Here is a 15,860-nt window from a genome sequence, read left to right as displayed (position 1 = left end):
AACATGAAATGAGCCGCGTCACGACAAAACCAACATAGTGGGTTTGCGACCAGCATGGATCCAGACCATCCTGCGCATCCGTGCAGTCTGATCAGAATCCATGCTGTTCGCTATCAGTTTCTCTACTTGTTATAGGGTTTGTAAGCGAACAGCATGGATCCTGATCAGACTGCGCGGATGCGCAGGCTGGTCTGGATCCATGCTGGTCGCAAACCCATTATGTTGGTTTTGTCATGGCGCGGCTCATATTAACAATTAAAATTCAAAGTAAAGGAATTTATTCATTAATTGAATTATTCTCAAGAGATTTTCATTGATCTAAGCTCGAATTAGGTAATCAATTTTATCCCCCCCCCGTCTTTTCATAGCATAATAGTATTAAAATTCTTTAACGAACGCATCACGCATAACTAATGCATTCCGGCGCAATAATCTGTTAATATATCCCTACAATTTTTACATGATATGTTTATTTAAATACATAAATGATTTAATACATCAAGTTAAAACTTTGTAAATGTGTCATGAAAAGTTTTGATGGAAATTTGACAAAATGCAAGAGATAAAAAACTGTCTTTTCTTGGGGGTCTCTGTGAACTTTTGTCAGGAATACAGCATCGAAATGAACACTGCTGACAGCCGGTTTGTTGTTCTGATTTTAAAAGTGTCAACATAAAGCTGGTAATATCATAGGTGAAATGCAAGGGATTATCATCCAGTTCTTTATTATTTATCACATGTCATTTTACTGTTATTAATCTTAACAAGAATTATAGAATAAATCCAAATAAACACCTTTAAGTGATTTATCTAAAATACAAAGGCATCGATATGTAGATAATGTTATGTTGTTAAGTTAAATGTGTCATATATATAATAAACTTGAGGTAGAGAAAAACGACATGTCTACAACGGTATTGATATGCAAGGAAGGTAATTTTATGCTTAGTCAGCCATTTTCTTCGAGATATTGCGTGAACACAAAGATTTAACACGAAACATTATGTTGACAGATAAAAAAGAATGTGACCAAAGAATGTGACACGTATTTTTTTAGAAACAAATACCATTCATAATTATTGATGCAATAATGAGCATGTTTATTTTCATTCACTGATTGCGTGGATTTTTTATGCCGATTCATTAAGAGTACGAAGCGTAACTATGAAAGCATTTACAGACTTATGCTTATTAATGATTCGATAGACAACAAACGGAAGGACCAATTCATTAATGTTATTAAAACTTGTGGTCCAACCTTTATGCTTTTTATTAACGACTATGTAGAAATATTAAACTTTTATTAATTATTTGACTAATATATGCGTGTGAAAGTGTACCTGTTTGGTATAGAAAGGACAAAAAAGCAATAAAATGTTATTACGCTAAATAGGCAACAATGATGATATCAGTGGAGGATAGGACTTAAAAGGAATTCTTATCGCCGAATTGTTATCAGTATGACCTTCAGGTCAAGGTCGTATACTGAAGGTCACTTTATTGAATGTGAAGGTCAAATTCATAAAACAGGACAAAACAAATAGCATGTATCGTATGATGCAATACTGTTCAATGGTTATATAATCCAATGGGTATTTTTAAGAACATACTGGCATTTTGTCTATCATTGCCCTATCGTATCGTATGCTGTAAAAACAGACGGATAAAAGCCAGAGTACGTCATTCTAAAATCTTTTTGAGACATTATAAAAATGAAAACTTATGTTGTTTTTTTCCCTCTCATTTCCTTTACACCAACGATTTATGTACGGATCAATGAAGGCCCCACACCGTGTATACATGCCAAAACTGGTGGTGACCTCCGTCAAATAAGATATGAATTACCAAAAAATTAATGAAAACTTTCTTTTCAGCGCAAAAAGGGAGGGAATATGCATGGCAAGTTTTTTTTATTAATCAAAAGATCTTTAAAAGGCATGACACATTTTATGCAAGTAAATGACACTTAAAACCTGCCAAAGCATTTCGTTTCAGTAAGGCAACACAAAAGAAATATTCTTTACATCAAAAATGAGCGGTATCGTATTAAAACAAATCTGTGTGTAGCAAAAGGAAGGTTTGTGAAGTCATATTGTAGTGAATACACTGTAAAGAGTGCTCGGGTTGCAAGTATATCTTAACATGATCTTTATATATTATAAAAAAAATCGAAATAAAGAAACCGGGTATACAGTTTGCTTTTCTTTTCATCCTCTTTTTACGAACTTTTTTTCATATCTGAAGTGCTAGCATTATAAGGGTATTAATTTCTGTTATTACTTTTTACCATCATAATTTATGTCATTTACGTACAAAAATATTTAATCTGAAGCAATTATGATGACTAACTGTGGACAGGAAAAAAACACGAGTGAACTATCTATGTCATCACAATGAAGACATTGAAACAGCTATCTTATACAAGTAGATTAACATTTCATAATAAAATTAGTGTGCATAATTTTGAATCCATTAGGATTAAACTTTTGATTTGATTACATATAGGTCATAAACTTACTTACATATCAAGAAATTCAACTTATGTCATCATACAATAAATATGAGCCGTGTCACGACAAAACCAACATGTGCGTTTGCGACCAGCATGTATTCAGACCAGCTTGCGCATCCGCGCATTTTGATCAGGATCCATGCTGTTCGCTATCAGTTTCTCTATAGGGTTTGTGGGCGAACAGCATGGATCCTGATCAGACTGCGCGGATGCACAGGCTGGTCTGGATCCATGCTGGGCAAACGCATTATGTTGGTTTTGTCATGACGCGGCTCAAATATTGTAATATATGTGACAACATAAAAGTTTGCGAAACATTCTTTTATATTAACAATACTGACTTTACAGTAAGAATCACCTCTTCGTAAAATCTGTGAACTTTTAGCATCGTCTAAATTTCCTTTGAAAACTATCTCACTAATCACTTTATCATTTATGAATCAATGTTTTATTGGCAACAAAACTAAAATATACTGTGAGTTTACAAGTACAGTTATATGAACAAAAATACAAATCAAACCGTTTATATTACCTGTGAAATGGACGGTTTTATGACGGCCTTACTCAAGTATTACGGGAACTAGAAAGCGTAAGAATTACACCGCGTAACCCTTACATTACAAAGTAGAAATAACTGAGAATAATTAGAGAAATATATTCATAATAATGATTCAGTAAACGCTTGAATGGGCTTTTCGTCGGGATTGATGAATATGATATATGACGTCATTTTTATCCGAAAAAAATATGTGACTTAATATTCCGAGGTTACAATATTCAACACCGTTTTTTATTTCAATAACAAAACTACCGACAGCTTGAGATGTAAGTACAAACCGCAATCGTTATCTGCCGACCCTATGTGAATAAAATCCTAGCGGGTTAACCATTTATAACTTATGATTGATAGGCATAAAATGCAAAACTTTAAAATTCTAATTTTTCAAGTAGACCTCGTTTGCTTTTCAAAAAACCCACAAAAACATACTGCACTTTGAATAGTACACATCTCACCGCCGTATTATGCAAATTCTAAAGATAAAAAATGAGTGCACAATTAATTTTTGCTTGATATTTAATATTCATACTTTGTACTGACACAAAATATTCCACTCAATGTCTAGATGATTGTAGGTTTTTGATAATCTGACGGTGTTAGATCATTAGACTATAACAGAACAAAATATGCTTGTTCTTTTATAAAAAAACTAAATTTAACAAATACATGATACCTTCACAGTAACGAGAAAGATGACATTTGAAAATAAGAAAAGAAATAAGTAAAACGAACTAACTTCTGACTTGAATATAAAATAATAAAATACATTAAAAAAAAACGAAACAAAAAAAACCCCAACAGGATATGTTGTAAATTTGGAGTATTTACCTAACAATAATCAAGCTTTTAAAGAATCCACTTCTTTAGCTTCTGTGACCCCTTAAAAGGCTAGTCAAGTTTAAAGTACATTCCAAGAAAACCTGCTTGTTACAGCTTCCGGTTATAGGGTATTTAAAAATCTATTTTTAGTTCCAGTGACCAATAAAATGAATCAGTCTTTTTTATATAGTAAGTAAATTGAAGTTATTTTATAACTAAATTTAAATTAAATCTGGCAAATAGACAATTATTGACAGCCGTTGGACGAGGGAGCACCAACCGTCCAATCAGCATGTCTCATTCCGAGCCCTTGATTCTGACCAGTTAATATCTTTGGCTGCTTCCATTTTTTCTCTTTCAAACTGTGTGCAACAGGTGGCGGTTATATTAGATACTAGATCAGTTAAATTTATTTTTTTCTAAAACGATCGTATTAATTGAACACATAATAAGATTGTAGAGCTTTATATTATACCAGTTTTGTCATGACGGGATCAATTAAGGTAAAAAATACAGTCTTCATATCGTTTAAAATGATTTTTATTGTTGTAAACTTCACATTAATCACGGGAAAAATTGTTATGCGACATGTGAACAATATTACAAAGGTATTATATTCATGTTCTACCCATGAATGTTAAAATAATTCTACAGTCGTAAATTATATGACATTGTTAAAGTTCGATCAAGGTCATGGATCGAATGATTATATCAACTTACTGAATTAAGTATATTAAAATTGAAGACGTGTTCAAAAGAGCAGTGATTGTTACATGGTGGTCTATATAGTTATGTATCAATTCCCAGTGTAAGCAGTTTTTAATTTGATTTGTTCAATCGGATCTTGAAATATTTAGCCATATAAATCTGTGTTCAATATTTATGATAGGTCTATTGCCGAACAAGATTAAATAAAAAAAGCTATCGTAATGGCCCTTAACTTTATCAATAAAACTGTTTTATATTAAGTAAATAAATACGCTGAGGCTCTTGCAAAGTCAGGCTGATTTTTTCATCGGGAACAAGTTATATAATCAAAACAATATTAGGTTCTTTTTTCTACTTTGCTTGTTGCCAAAGAAAAAAATCCATTTCTTAATTTTATATATTTCGCCCCCAAAAAAATCGATATGTTTGTATTGGGTGAGCCATCTCTCAATATCAATGACGTAACGAAATAATTTGAATGACGTCATAAAATAATTTCAGTAACAAAACTGAATGGTTCAAATAATATTAACAAACATTCTTCTTTGATAACATACTTCAAGCATATATATTTTATACCAATACACTGTCATCTTCAGCTCAACCATATGTACATTTGTCAAACACTGTCAAACAACATCAAACAACGTCACTTAATGCAAAATCGCGTCATGGCTTAGGTTTTTATAAGGTAAATCATCATATACTGCAATCATTTATTACTGGCATCGCAGTCTTTAATCAAGTAGTACTGCGAAACATTGCAATAATAGGTTTCAAGCTAGTTTCATATAAAGTCATAAAAGGATGCCAATGTTATGTATGACGTCATTACAAAAGCTCATAGTTTTGACATTTTAATCTATTCGACATTTCTCGAGGAGCTAGTTTTACTGCGGAATTATCTAAAGTCATTTCAAAACATATTTCATAAAACCTTCAAATATCCCCGGTATGAAAACAGTACTTGTCTCTAAACATTCTTAAAATGCGGACATATTTTCACCAGATATCAATATCTACCCAGACTTGAATATTAGGCGTCAGACCTACCAGCAGGTGGTTCTAAACCTTCAAAAAGACAAAAATATCACGAGTTACCACGTGATGCCCACAATGTCATTTTTATAGCCGACATAAAAGAGTTTATATCTGGAGATGCTGTATTGATTTGCATTGTGGTCTGTAATATATTCTTTGGGTATGTTACTAATCAAATATAGCCTATTTAGACAAAATACATGTTTTGGCTATCAGAGCAAATTGAAAACAATTGAAATGTCTTGAGCGGCGTGGGGTAGCAAACACTTCATCACGACGTTCCGGGGATGTTCTCCTGCCACGCGATATGTCTGTCAACACTGTGGTTCACTCTGGTATAGTCGTGCGGCGGATTAGCCTTGTGTGATGTGGTTGTCATTAAATAAATATGCCGCAAAAATTTAAACATGCAGAAAGGAATTTAAACGACTTGGCTTTAATACAAGGAGACTGATAACAAAACTAAAATGTCCGAAGGCTTGTGACTTTGGTGTTTGTTTTAAATGATGGACATTATTATACTCTTGCCAAGTTGGTCAAATAGATCTAGACGGTAACAGCTAGCTATGTTACAATTAAGTTTATGGTTTTGTAATTTATATTTCAAATATTTCAAATAATCAACAAGTCAAAGTCACTTATATCTCTCTGATTTATAGAAATACAAATGTATTATTGACAATGCAAGAAATTACCATCTTAAATGAAGATTAAAACGATACAATTAAATGTCATTTCTTTTTGTTAATTTACTTTCTTGAAATGAATAACGGCCGTTTATAAGATTTTTAATATTTTGTTGTATCAAATCGCGAAAACCAATCAAAATAAAAACGTATATTCATCGCTGCCCTCATCAAAATAAAGTAATTTACTGCTATCTTCACAATACAATCATCTGTTGATAAACTTCCCTCATTATTTAACGGTTCTATTTTCATTTTGATTTCGTTTTATAGTACACCGAACCGCCGTATCTTATCTGTTAACATGAATGAAACATCCGTATCATTTCAAAGAAACACCAGGGCAATTATGAATGAAAATGTGCATATGAAAAAAAAGTTGTACAAAGTAATCAAACTATAAAAAAGATATGAATTATGATAGAAACACAAATCTACATTTGAATACAGTTACTTTTCACGTTTAGAAAATCAGATTACAGATAAAATTATATCTGAAAAGTATCAGAACATGTTCAGCTAGTCACGCTTTTTTTATACAGGAGAGCTGAACAGCCGAAGATATCCGATAACGTTACCTATACAAAACCTAATATTTTAATTCTCGTTGTACGAGGTCTGCTGAGACACCTGTTTGTGATTGTTGATCAGATTTATTACAATCGCATTTCATATTTATATGACACATTCCGAATAAATTACATAACACTTAACTAATTGATTCTGTAGATTGATTTATTGATTAAGATTGTTTGATTGACTGATGAATTGACGAATAAGAAAACAGTATACAATGTATGATTTACAGTTGATTAATAAGATAAGACAATAAGAAGACAAGTGTTAAGATAATTAATAATGAAACATATATTTGTTACCCCTATCGTCCATATATATATTAAGAAGAAATGCTTGTTATATATATTATATGTTTCCTGCAGATATTTACATGTATCTATATCGAAATAAGTATAAGTGACGATATATCGATAATAATAATGATGGGAAAATATCGATATAAGTAATGATAACGATATAACGATAAATGTATATACCTTTAATAGACTGTCCATATGGATGCAAGTAACACGGACGATATATCGTTAGTATACTAGTGACGATATATCAATTACAGATATCGTATCTATATATTCCGCCCGACGATATAATCGCTAAAACCAATACATCTGATAATAAGTTTATTGAATATTCGAAAGTCAGATTAATTTTTGTACTAAGATGTGACTATAAAGGTGATATTAACATCGCCATGTATACATTGAAAACAAGTTATAAATATCGTAGCTTAGCCTACAAAATGATTATCTTAAATATTATCGTACCAAGCTCTGTAAAAACATATGGCAATTTTACATCGTAATAATTTTAATATTTAGCATAAACTGTAAGAAAGGCCTACTTAGAAATTGCTGGGTAAATTATAAATCTTCATGAAAAGTGAAAAAGAAAAAAACTTTTGCATATTTTATAATGATAAAGATACATACATAACAACTGTTGCATATAAGGACGTTGCTTGCTTATTTATTGCTGTATTTTCGTATAAATTTTATCTCTCCATTATGATTAAAGTCATATACTCTGTACAAAACACTCTCCAAGCGAAACATCAAACAAATATTCAACTTAGCAATTTATGATACGTCATTTAATAAGCATAACACAAGACTTTAAACTTTTTTTCAAACCCCGCCAAAAATATGTATGCTTATATGAAAGAGAAAATTTAAGTTTTTTGAAAAATGAAGTAATGTCATACAAGATTTGAATATATACGATTTTTCCGCTACATACCCTCTTGCCTGATCTATTTGACAAGAGATTATATGATGATATAGATTTATTTAAATTGTTAAGGAGTTTTACCAAACCTGATCAATAACATTAGTGAGCTATCCGCATTCCGCTATTATATTTAATTTCATTTTTTTTCTTTCCCCGCAAAAGAAGCATATACTTCAAAACGAACATATCTTAATTTTCCGTTTTCGTTTAAAAGGCAACGTGTCACCTTGCGATATTATTGGGGATTTAAACAATTTAGCAATATTTGTCAGTTTTACAGATCAATATTTACATTTTAACATCCATCTCGAGTGTTATACTCTTCACATATTGAAGGGACTCATTACGCGCCGCTTTTTGTACTTGAAACAAGCAGGTTGTGCAGTTATAACAGTGAAGTAAATTATTTCCGCGGCTTTTTTCACACACCCGTGTCCTATTGATAGATAAATGCATTCTTCCGTTCGCTATATTACAGGGTTATTACAAGGGGGTTCTATTGAACGAATCGATCCCAGAAGACGAAATAAATAACTAGGAACTATTTTTTTTCTGATTAGAAAGAGAAAACGCAGCACCTTCTGTACACTGTTTAGAGATTGCCTTTTGTTTAGATAAGTATGCTAAGTATACTAGTATCAATTTATAAATAAAACAACGCTGGTAAGAGCGTTATCGCGAAACATAATTCATTTGCGATTAGAAAGAAATTACGCGAATAATTTGCATATTTCTATGATAAAATCCTTAAAACTCGACAATTTCAGATGAAGCTAAAGACATTGTTTGCATTTTTACAATATGTAAAGACTACGTAACAAATGAAAAACAATAATCTGACATATGGTTATCATCCTTTAAAGTTGTGTATATCGGTGACACAAAAACTGTTATCTGTTCATTTATCACCTATAATGTACACTGTAAGATAGCATGGACTATATGGAAGTTAGAGACTAAGGTTAAATGATATCATTCCTCGTGTAATGCTCTAAATCTACGTTTTTAGTTGTTCATGTTTTTGTCACTCGATAAGGAAAAATGTTAATATTGATATGTTTAGCGATCAAGTGTAAATAATATATCATTAAAAGACAGGAGCGTGTAAACAGACGATCACTTTTTCTTCGACGTCGTGATAGACGGGGTAATAATGTAAAATGTAAATATTACATCAATAAAAGACAACGGGTCAATTATTGGCCTTTAATGTTTATTAATGACACGGATATTGACACGATAGAATGTAAATATTATTTCAGTTAAAGACAGACAAACGATACGAAGATTTTTAACGTCTGACCATGGCCTCTATCTTGAGATTAAAACGTATAAAAAGAACAAGCTTTTGGACGTTTAAAGAGTTTTTTAACTTAAAAAAGAATGGAAATGCTAAAAATAACAACCTAATTATAAATAATACAAATACCTATAACCAATAACCATACATTTTCACGATATTCTGATATTTTTCGAGTTCCTATTTTCGGTTCAAACGACTTCGGGTATTAATCGAAACGAACCAGTCTCCGGGAGGGCATGTAATTACGGATAACTTTGCAATAAAATTTGGAATTAGCACAACTTTTGCGTGTGTATCAAACTGCATCAAAAGCAGATGCGGATTACCCATTTAAGCTAATACAGTTCTCATAATGCCATTCTGTCACGGAATTTCAAAGAGCGTGAATTCTCTTAAACCTTGTGTTGCAAATAATTACCCCTCTGATTAATTAAGTGATAGAGTGATGCTATTTTTGATCCAGAATGTTATACTATGTTCCACGACGCAATGAATAAATAGATGGTTTTTTCATTAATTTATTATATATTTTTTTGCTATAGCACCCTCTTTTGATATCAATGTACTATGTATAGTCAACATATTTAAAGGCGTATAAAATGAATCTTAACAAAGAAATGTCTCATTTATGACTGCTATAATTTGTGTATAAATTGTACTTTCACGTGGTCAATACTTAACCTTTATTGTGCGTTTCGTGTAAGTCTTTTGTGAAATATTTCACGTGAAACTGGGTACCTCATAATTATCAAATACCACTTGTTTATGTTGTAAAAATATTCTTAGTTAGGTGAACTTTGCTATTTGATATTGTTTCTGTTAGTGTGATTAAAATGTTTTAAGGTTGTCGTCTGTTATTTGATGTTGTCGTCTGCTAATGAGGGTGGTTTATAAACAGCGTAGGAGGAATGGACGAAAAAAATATTTCAATTAATTGTAAGATAATTGACATTCTATAATCATAAATTTCTTGCCATTGTGATAGTGAAGACACTTTGTTAAAGACAAAACAAAAAGATGAAGGTTACAATAATTACGTGTTTCATGTATTATATTAATTTGAATGTCTTTTTTCTGGGGATTTGTACTATTGTTGACTTACTGATTTTTTAATATACCATTAGTAATACTTTGATCTGCAAAACAGAACTAGTAACTAGTTATGACATTAGGTCATTATAACATATGTTCTTTTTATCTGTTTAACTCATCAAAAAGTGTATGTGCCAAAGAAAATCCATATCATTTTTCAAAATAATCCAGAAGTTAAATATAGCACCAACATGTTTGTATTCTGTATCAGAAAAAAGAAAAACATGAGGGGGTAAATCACATAGAAAACAATATTTTTTCGGGAAACAAAATAACGTTTGATGGGTCACTTGACTGTCAGTCAAATATTACTCCGCCTTAAAATTCAGCACGTGAAATTAGTATATAATTGCCAATGATTTTTGTTCAAAGAATCACAAAGCAGATTCTCATGTAGGCCATATATCAATCATATAAATTAAAGCACTTTGTTATGATATAACAATGATTAAATAAGAAAGAAAGGTAACTAGAAAAAGAAGAAATAATACCTATAAATTACCTGCATATGGTAGATCTTCTAGACTCACTCTTCTTCATACTGCATCGGGAGCCAAGAGATGTGTGCTATTGGCCATTCTAAAAAATGTCCAATATACAGCACACTTTGTGATTCCCGCCCGAGAGAATAAGTAACTTGATTTCTCTCAGCGCTTGATTTTTTATAACAAGACAAGCTTTGAGAGGTAGCCTTCGCTTAAAATCCAATAAAAATCACTTCAGTTAATATAAAACGATAATTTCATAAAGATCTCCTTTTTATGTCTTATCTAAATATGTCAGGTCTGCTATTTTACGATCTTATGTCTCAAACACACTTAAATAAATATACACCTCTCCCCTTAAAACTGCAAAAGCCTTTAAATTATACACAAAAACTTAAAATACTTTCACGTCAATCCATGAAATACTAATAATAGTCAATTTTCACAGATTTTTTTACATATTATATAATTTTATTCAAAGAATTAAATTCATTAACGAAGTTGAACAAACGCTTTTCTTTTTTATTTATGAAAAGTCAATCTGTCAAAATTGAAAAAAAAATACATTCTTTAATTATATTGATAAACTGTCACACTATTCAATGTTTAAAACAATGATTATTAATTTTTGTTAAATATCTGTTTTTACAAAGAATCTATCAAGTTTCAGAGAGAGACACCACGTGTTAACTAGTGTCTCCGATCAGACAACATTTTGAAAATCATTTTTATTCTACCGATATATTAAGATATAGCAGAATTTTGACATATCTTGCATCCATCGAGATATCATCACACTACTTGAGTTAAATTCCCGATTTCCTTAAATAATAACGTTTCCGAGACAGAAAACCGCAAATTCGAAGACTACACTTGGAAAACCAGGAAAATCCAATTCGAATCTTTGCAGAAAAATCGGGTGTAAGGTGTTCACACAAAAAAAGGTTTTTTACGCTAGGTAGATTTGTATATTTTATTTTAAACCTGCCTTGTAAATTGCATTAGCGCTTATCAAAAACCTTGTATATCCAATTTTTACACTTAATCAGGTAGTTTAAATTTAGTAAACAAAACGCTGGTTTAAATTGTCAAATCAGATATTCCATTTAATTAATTCCCTCGTTCTAATAATCCTCTATCTTTTTTATCACTTTATTTATATATATTCCTTTTTGGGAGTTGTTTTTTACAGTGATAGAGAACACACTCGTTTTTGTAATGAAACAGTTATCCAAGCGTCCCGGTACGTTTTGTAAAATGACAAGCCATTCGGTGATACGGATCACCGATGGAAAGATTCGCCTTCGTGATTGGTCAATGAGAAGCGATTGTCAACATTTTGGGCCGAAGATAATACGGTGGTGTTAGACTCTTGTAACTTTAACATTAAACCTTCAATTATTGAACGATTTTAGTTCAAATGAGGTTGCGACTGTCAGTTATTTATAATGTTAATACTTTAATCCTGTAAACCTTAAACTTTAAGTACGGGAGAATACACATAAGTAAAATACAATGGTTTAATTAGTAATAATTACTTCCCCTGGTTCAGAGTACAACTAAAACCAAAATAATTTAGGAGGATAGGCAAGAGTTCTATGGGCTCACACTAATTTGTAGACAAAGTACTGTAAATTATCCAATGAAAATATTTACATGTATATCAAATTAAAAAATCAAGTCTCTACGATGTAAACTATAAAAGAATTAGAACGAGACAAAATAAACATAAGATATATAGCTCAAAGCGAACCCGTCAATGACATTTCAAAATCTGGAGTACCCGTGCGACAAAAAGGATAGGTATTCAGTATTCAATCTAAACTTATATTCGTCCATAGTACTTGATAAGATTAAATACAGGATCTACAATAAATATAATATCATCATTGTTTACATAATTGTAATTGTTTAAATTCCTTCTCTTAAAATTTACGATTTTTAACCAACCGAGCAGCGTTCTTAAATCAAATTTATTTCTTTATTATTGTCTAAGTTGTGTTATAAGTCATGTAAAAATAACTGCGAGAGAAACAATGAGAAATTCCATTGGGCAATTAAACATAAATGAGTCCAATCGAACATCTTGTGACGTCTGTTAAATTTGTTTCACCTGTATCATAAGTAAATACCTCTGTAGCATAAGTAAAGACCTATGTGTAACTGTGACGTTATAAGCAAAAAAAAAAACATTATTATTTTACAACATGTTTTATTGAATGAAAGGCATTTTGAATTTAATTTTAAAAAGAGCAATATGTGAACATTTTATTGTCACTTGACTTTTTGTCTTTGAATCGCTCATGTTGTAAGAACCTATATCTTCGTCAAGATCCTTTTTCTAAAACAGCAACAACAAAAAACATAAGCAAACACAACACACGGTCCTTTTGTAAAGAATGTCATTTAAAAGTCAAGATGCTTTTTTCCAGATTATTTTAAAAAAGGTTATATGAAATTAAACAATATTTTCAATATCGCCATGCTAAAAACATAGAAGAAAGCAAACTTACCACCTATTAAACATTTGCACACCTAATATTTTGCAATTCCTTATTTCGCTAGGTTTACACTATACCTGGTAATGATGAATTATAAAAGAAAGACAAGGCGTAGTACAGCTCTGGCAACATTTCCACCTATAAAGGTCGTCAATTATTTTGAGTAATCTTTTCTAGGAAATTATTCCTTTTCTCTTAACTCAAGCCGTCGCACAGTTATTTTCTTTTGGATAAAATGGAGACAAACGCGAAAGTTAGCCAGACGATAACATGATTAATTCAGAAAACTATTACAACGTGGTTTTCTTTGAAAAATGAGGGAGTTTTTCACTAATTAAATCAGTTACAGTAAACAATATAATCTTATATTTTATAATCTTAATAAAAGATGTAAAATAACCCTTTCATATCAACAGCCATTGTCGTTATGAACAAAACACAAATATTAAAAAAATATAACAATTAATTAATGAAAAAGCAATTAAGTGTGGATTACCTTTACAGCAATTTAGAGTCAAGTGATAAAGATTACAAGCTATTAAGCCTCGGTCTCACTTACTCCCGGCAGAGCCCAGGATCATCCCGGTAACTTACCGGGATGATCCTGGGTGAAATTATTGTTGCGGTCACACTTACCCCGGCAGCACTACGGTAGTTCTCAACTAACCACCCAGGATGCGCTCCGGATCATCCAGGCAGAGCCCAGGTGCAGCTACGGTTCATGCCGGTGCTTCCCCGGATGACGCCGGAAGAGCCCCGGTTGACCCAGGCAGAGCCCCGGTTGACCCAGGCAGAGCCCCGGTCGATCCAGGCAGATCCCCGGCAGAGCCCAGGACGATCCAGGCAGAGCCCCGGTAGAACCCCGGTGGATTGAAAACGCCCGAAAATGATAACATTGATACATAATTTTTATTTAATATGGTATCTATTGTTCCAGAATAGTAATTCATGATGATTTTCTGAAAAATCCTTATGCCATACTGGATAGAAGGGATAGGTTTTAATACCAGCAAGTGCAATCCTCGCCAATTGTCGTTATTCTTTTGAAATGATCCGGGCTTTGCCGGGCCCTACCGGGATCAACCGTAGCTCTACCTTTATCATCCGGGGCTCTGCCTGTAGTTGCCGGGGCTCTGCCGGCATTTTCCGGGGCTCTACTGGAGCTCTACCGTAGCTCTACCGGCTATATCATACCCCGGATCATCCCCGGTTTGTGCCGGCAGAGCTACGGTGCTTCCCCGGTATAACCCCGGTCGTTCCCGGCAGAGCTAATAATAAAGCCGGAAAAGCTATACCTTCCCGGATCATCCCGGACCACCCCGGTGATATTAAATATTTTATTCCATCCGGGATCGAATGCCGGATGTTCCCGGATCATCCCGGATCATCCAGGACGTTGCTGGCAGAGTTACGGATGTACTCCGGTCGTGCCCCGGTCGTTCCCGGATCACCCCCGGACGTCTACCGGGGCTCTGCCGGGATGTAAGTGAGACTAGCTTTAGCTCCAACGACAACAATGTTTTTTCGGATGAGGCATTAAACCTTTGGCGCGTGGCTTAGTCACTTTACATGTATGTGCACTATAGGAACCACCTTATACTTCTGGAATGTCATGCAGCATCATCCTTGAACAAAAGATAAACAGCACTCTTCTGAAGTTGTAGATGCGACAATTGCAATAAATAATAAATATCAATTTCAACTTTCGTGATCCGATGTATTTGTTTGTTTGGTTTCACGGCGTACGAACACAGTAGAGGTCGAAACAGAAAAGATGATTTTGGCTATGCTTTGTGGCTGAAATTCTTATAACTCAAACATAAAAGCAACCCATCAGCCACAACAGATCATGTAAAAATGAACATTCCTTATACAGTCTAGTGCTAAAAACGCAATACTATAAGTAATAGATATTGTAAGAATTTGTATTACTATTTCATCGGTCACACATAACACGTTTTCGCAGACAGGAAGTGAAAATTGTAGACTCGTTTTAAATTTGGACAGGTTTTAAAAACTGTAGATTTCTTCAATAAGGTATTGTAAATTATTAACAGGCAAATGCGAATCCATAACATTATGTCAAAGTAAAGTGGGATGAAATATTAAGATGTTTACAATCAACAAAGGAAAGAAGCGTTTACGGCATGCACCCTTGTAATATTCAGCCAAACATGACCACTTGAAAGAAACATGTCTTGCATAGAAAATGCATAGAAAACTACAACAGAGTATGTCCAGTAATTAATTTTTAAGGATGTTTAATTTTATCAGCATTTTGAGCCTGTACAATTACCACTGCTTATTTAGTTTTCGTAAACATATGTATTTATTAACCTTATCATGAT

General features: G+C 32.6%; 1 protein-coding gene across 2 annotated transcripts in view; it reads right to left on the bottom strand.

The window, feature by feature from the left end:
* LOC132755479 (fibroblast growth factor 18-like) overlaps window positions 1-15,860 on the bottom strand; it is a 67,422-nt gene that overhangs the window by 41,310 nt on the left and 10,252 nt on the right. The window contains exon 1 of one of the 2 annotated variants that reach the window (XM_060746354.1): window positions 11,029-12,281. The exons of the other annotated variant lie outside the window; for it this stretch is intronic. Coding sequence (XP_060602337.1) covers window positions 11,029-11,066 — 38 coding nt within the window. The 5' untranslated portion in view covers window positions 11,067-12,281. Of the gene's footprint in view, window positions 1-11,028; window positions 12,282-15,860 lie in introns of those variants that run through there. 2 annotated transcript variants of the gene reach the window in all.

This window comes from Ruditapes philippinarum, unplaced genomic scaffold, assembly GCF_026571515.1.
Source record: "Ruditapes philippinarum isolate M1 unplaced genomic scaffold, ASM2657151v2 ctg219_1_1_1_1, whole genome shotgun sequence".
NCBI lineage: Eukaryota > Metazoa > Mollusca > Bivalvia > Venerida > Veneridae > Ruditapes > Ruditapes philippinarum.
Note: the sequence above shows the minus strand (reverse complement) of the source record. Positions and strands in the feature narration are given on the sequence as shown.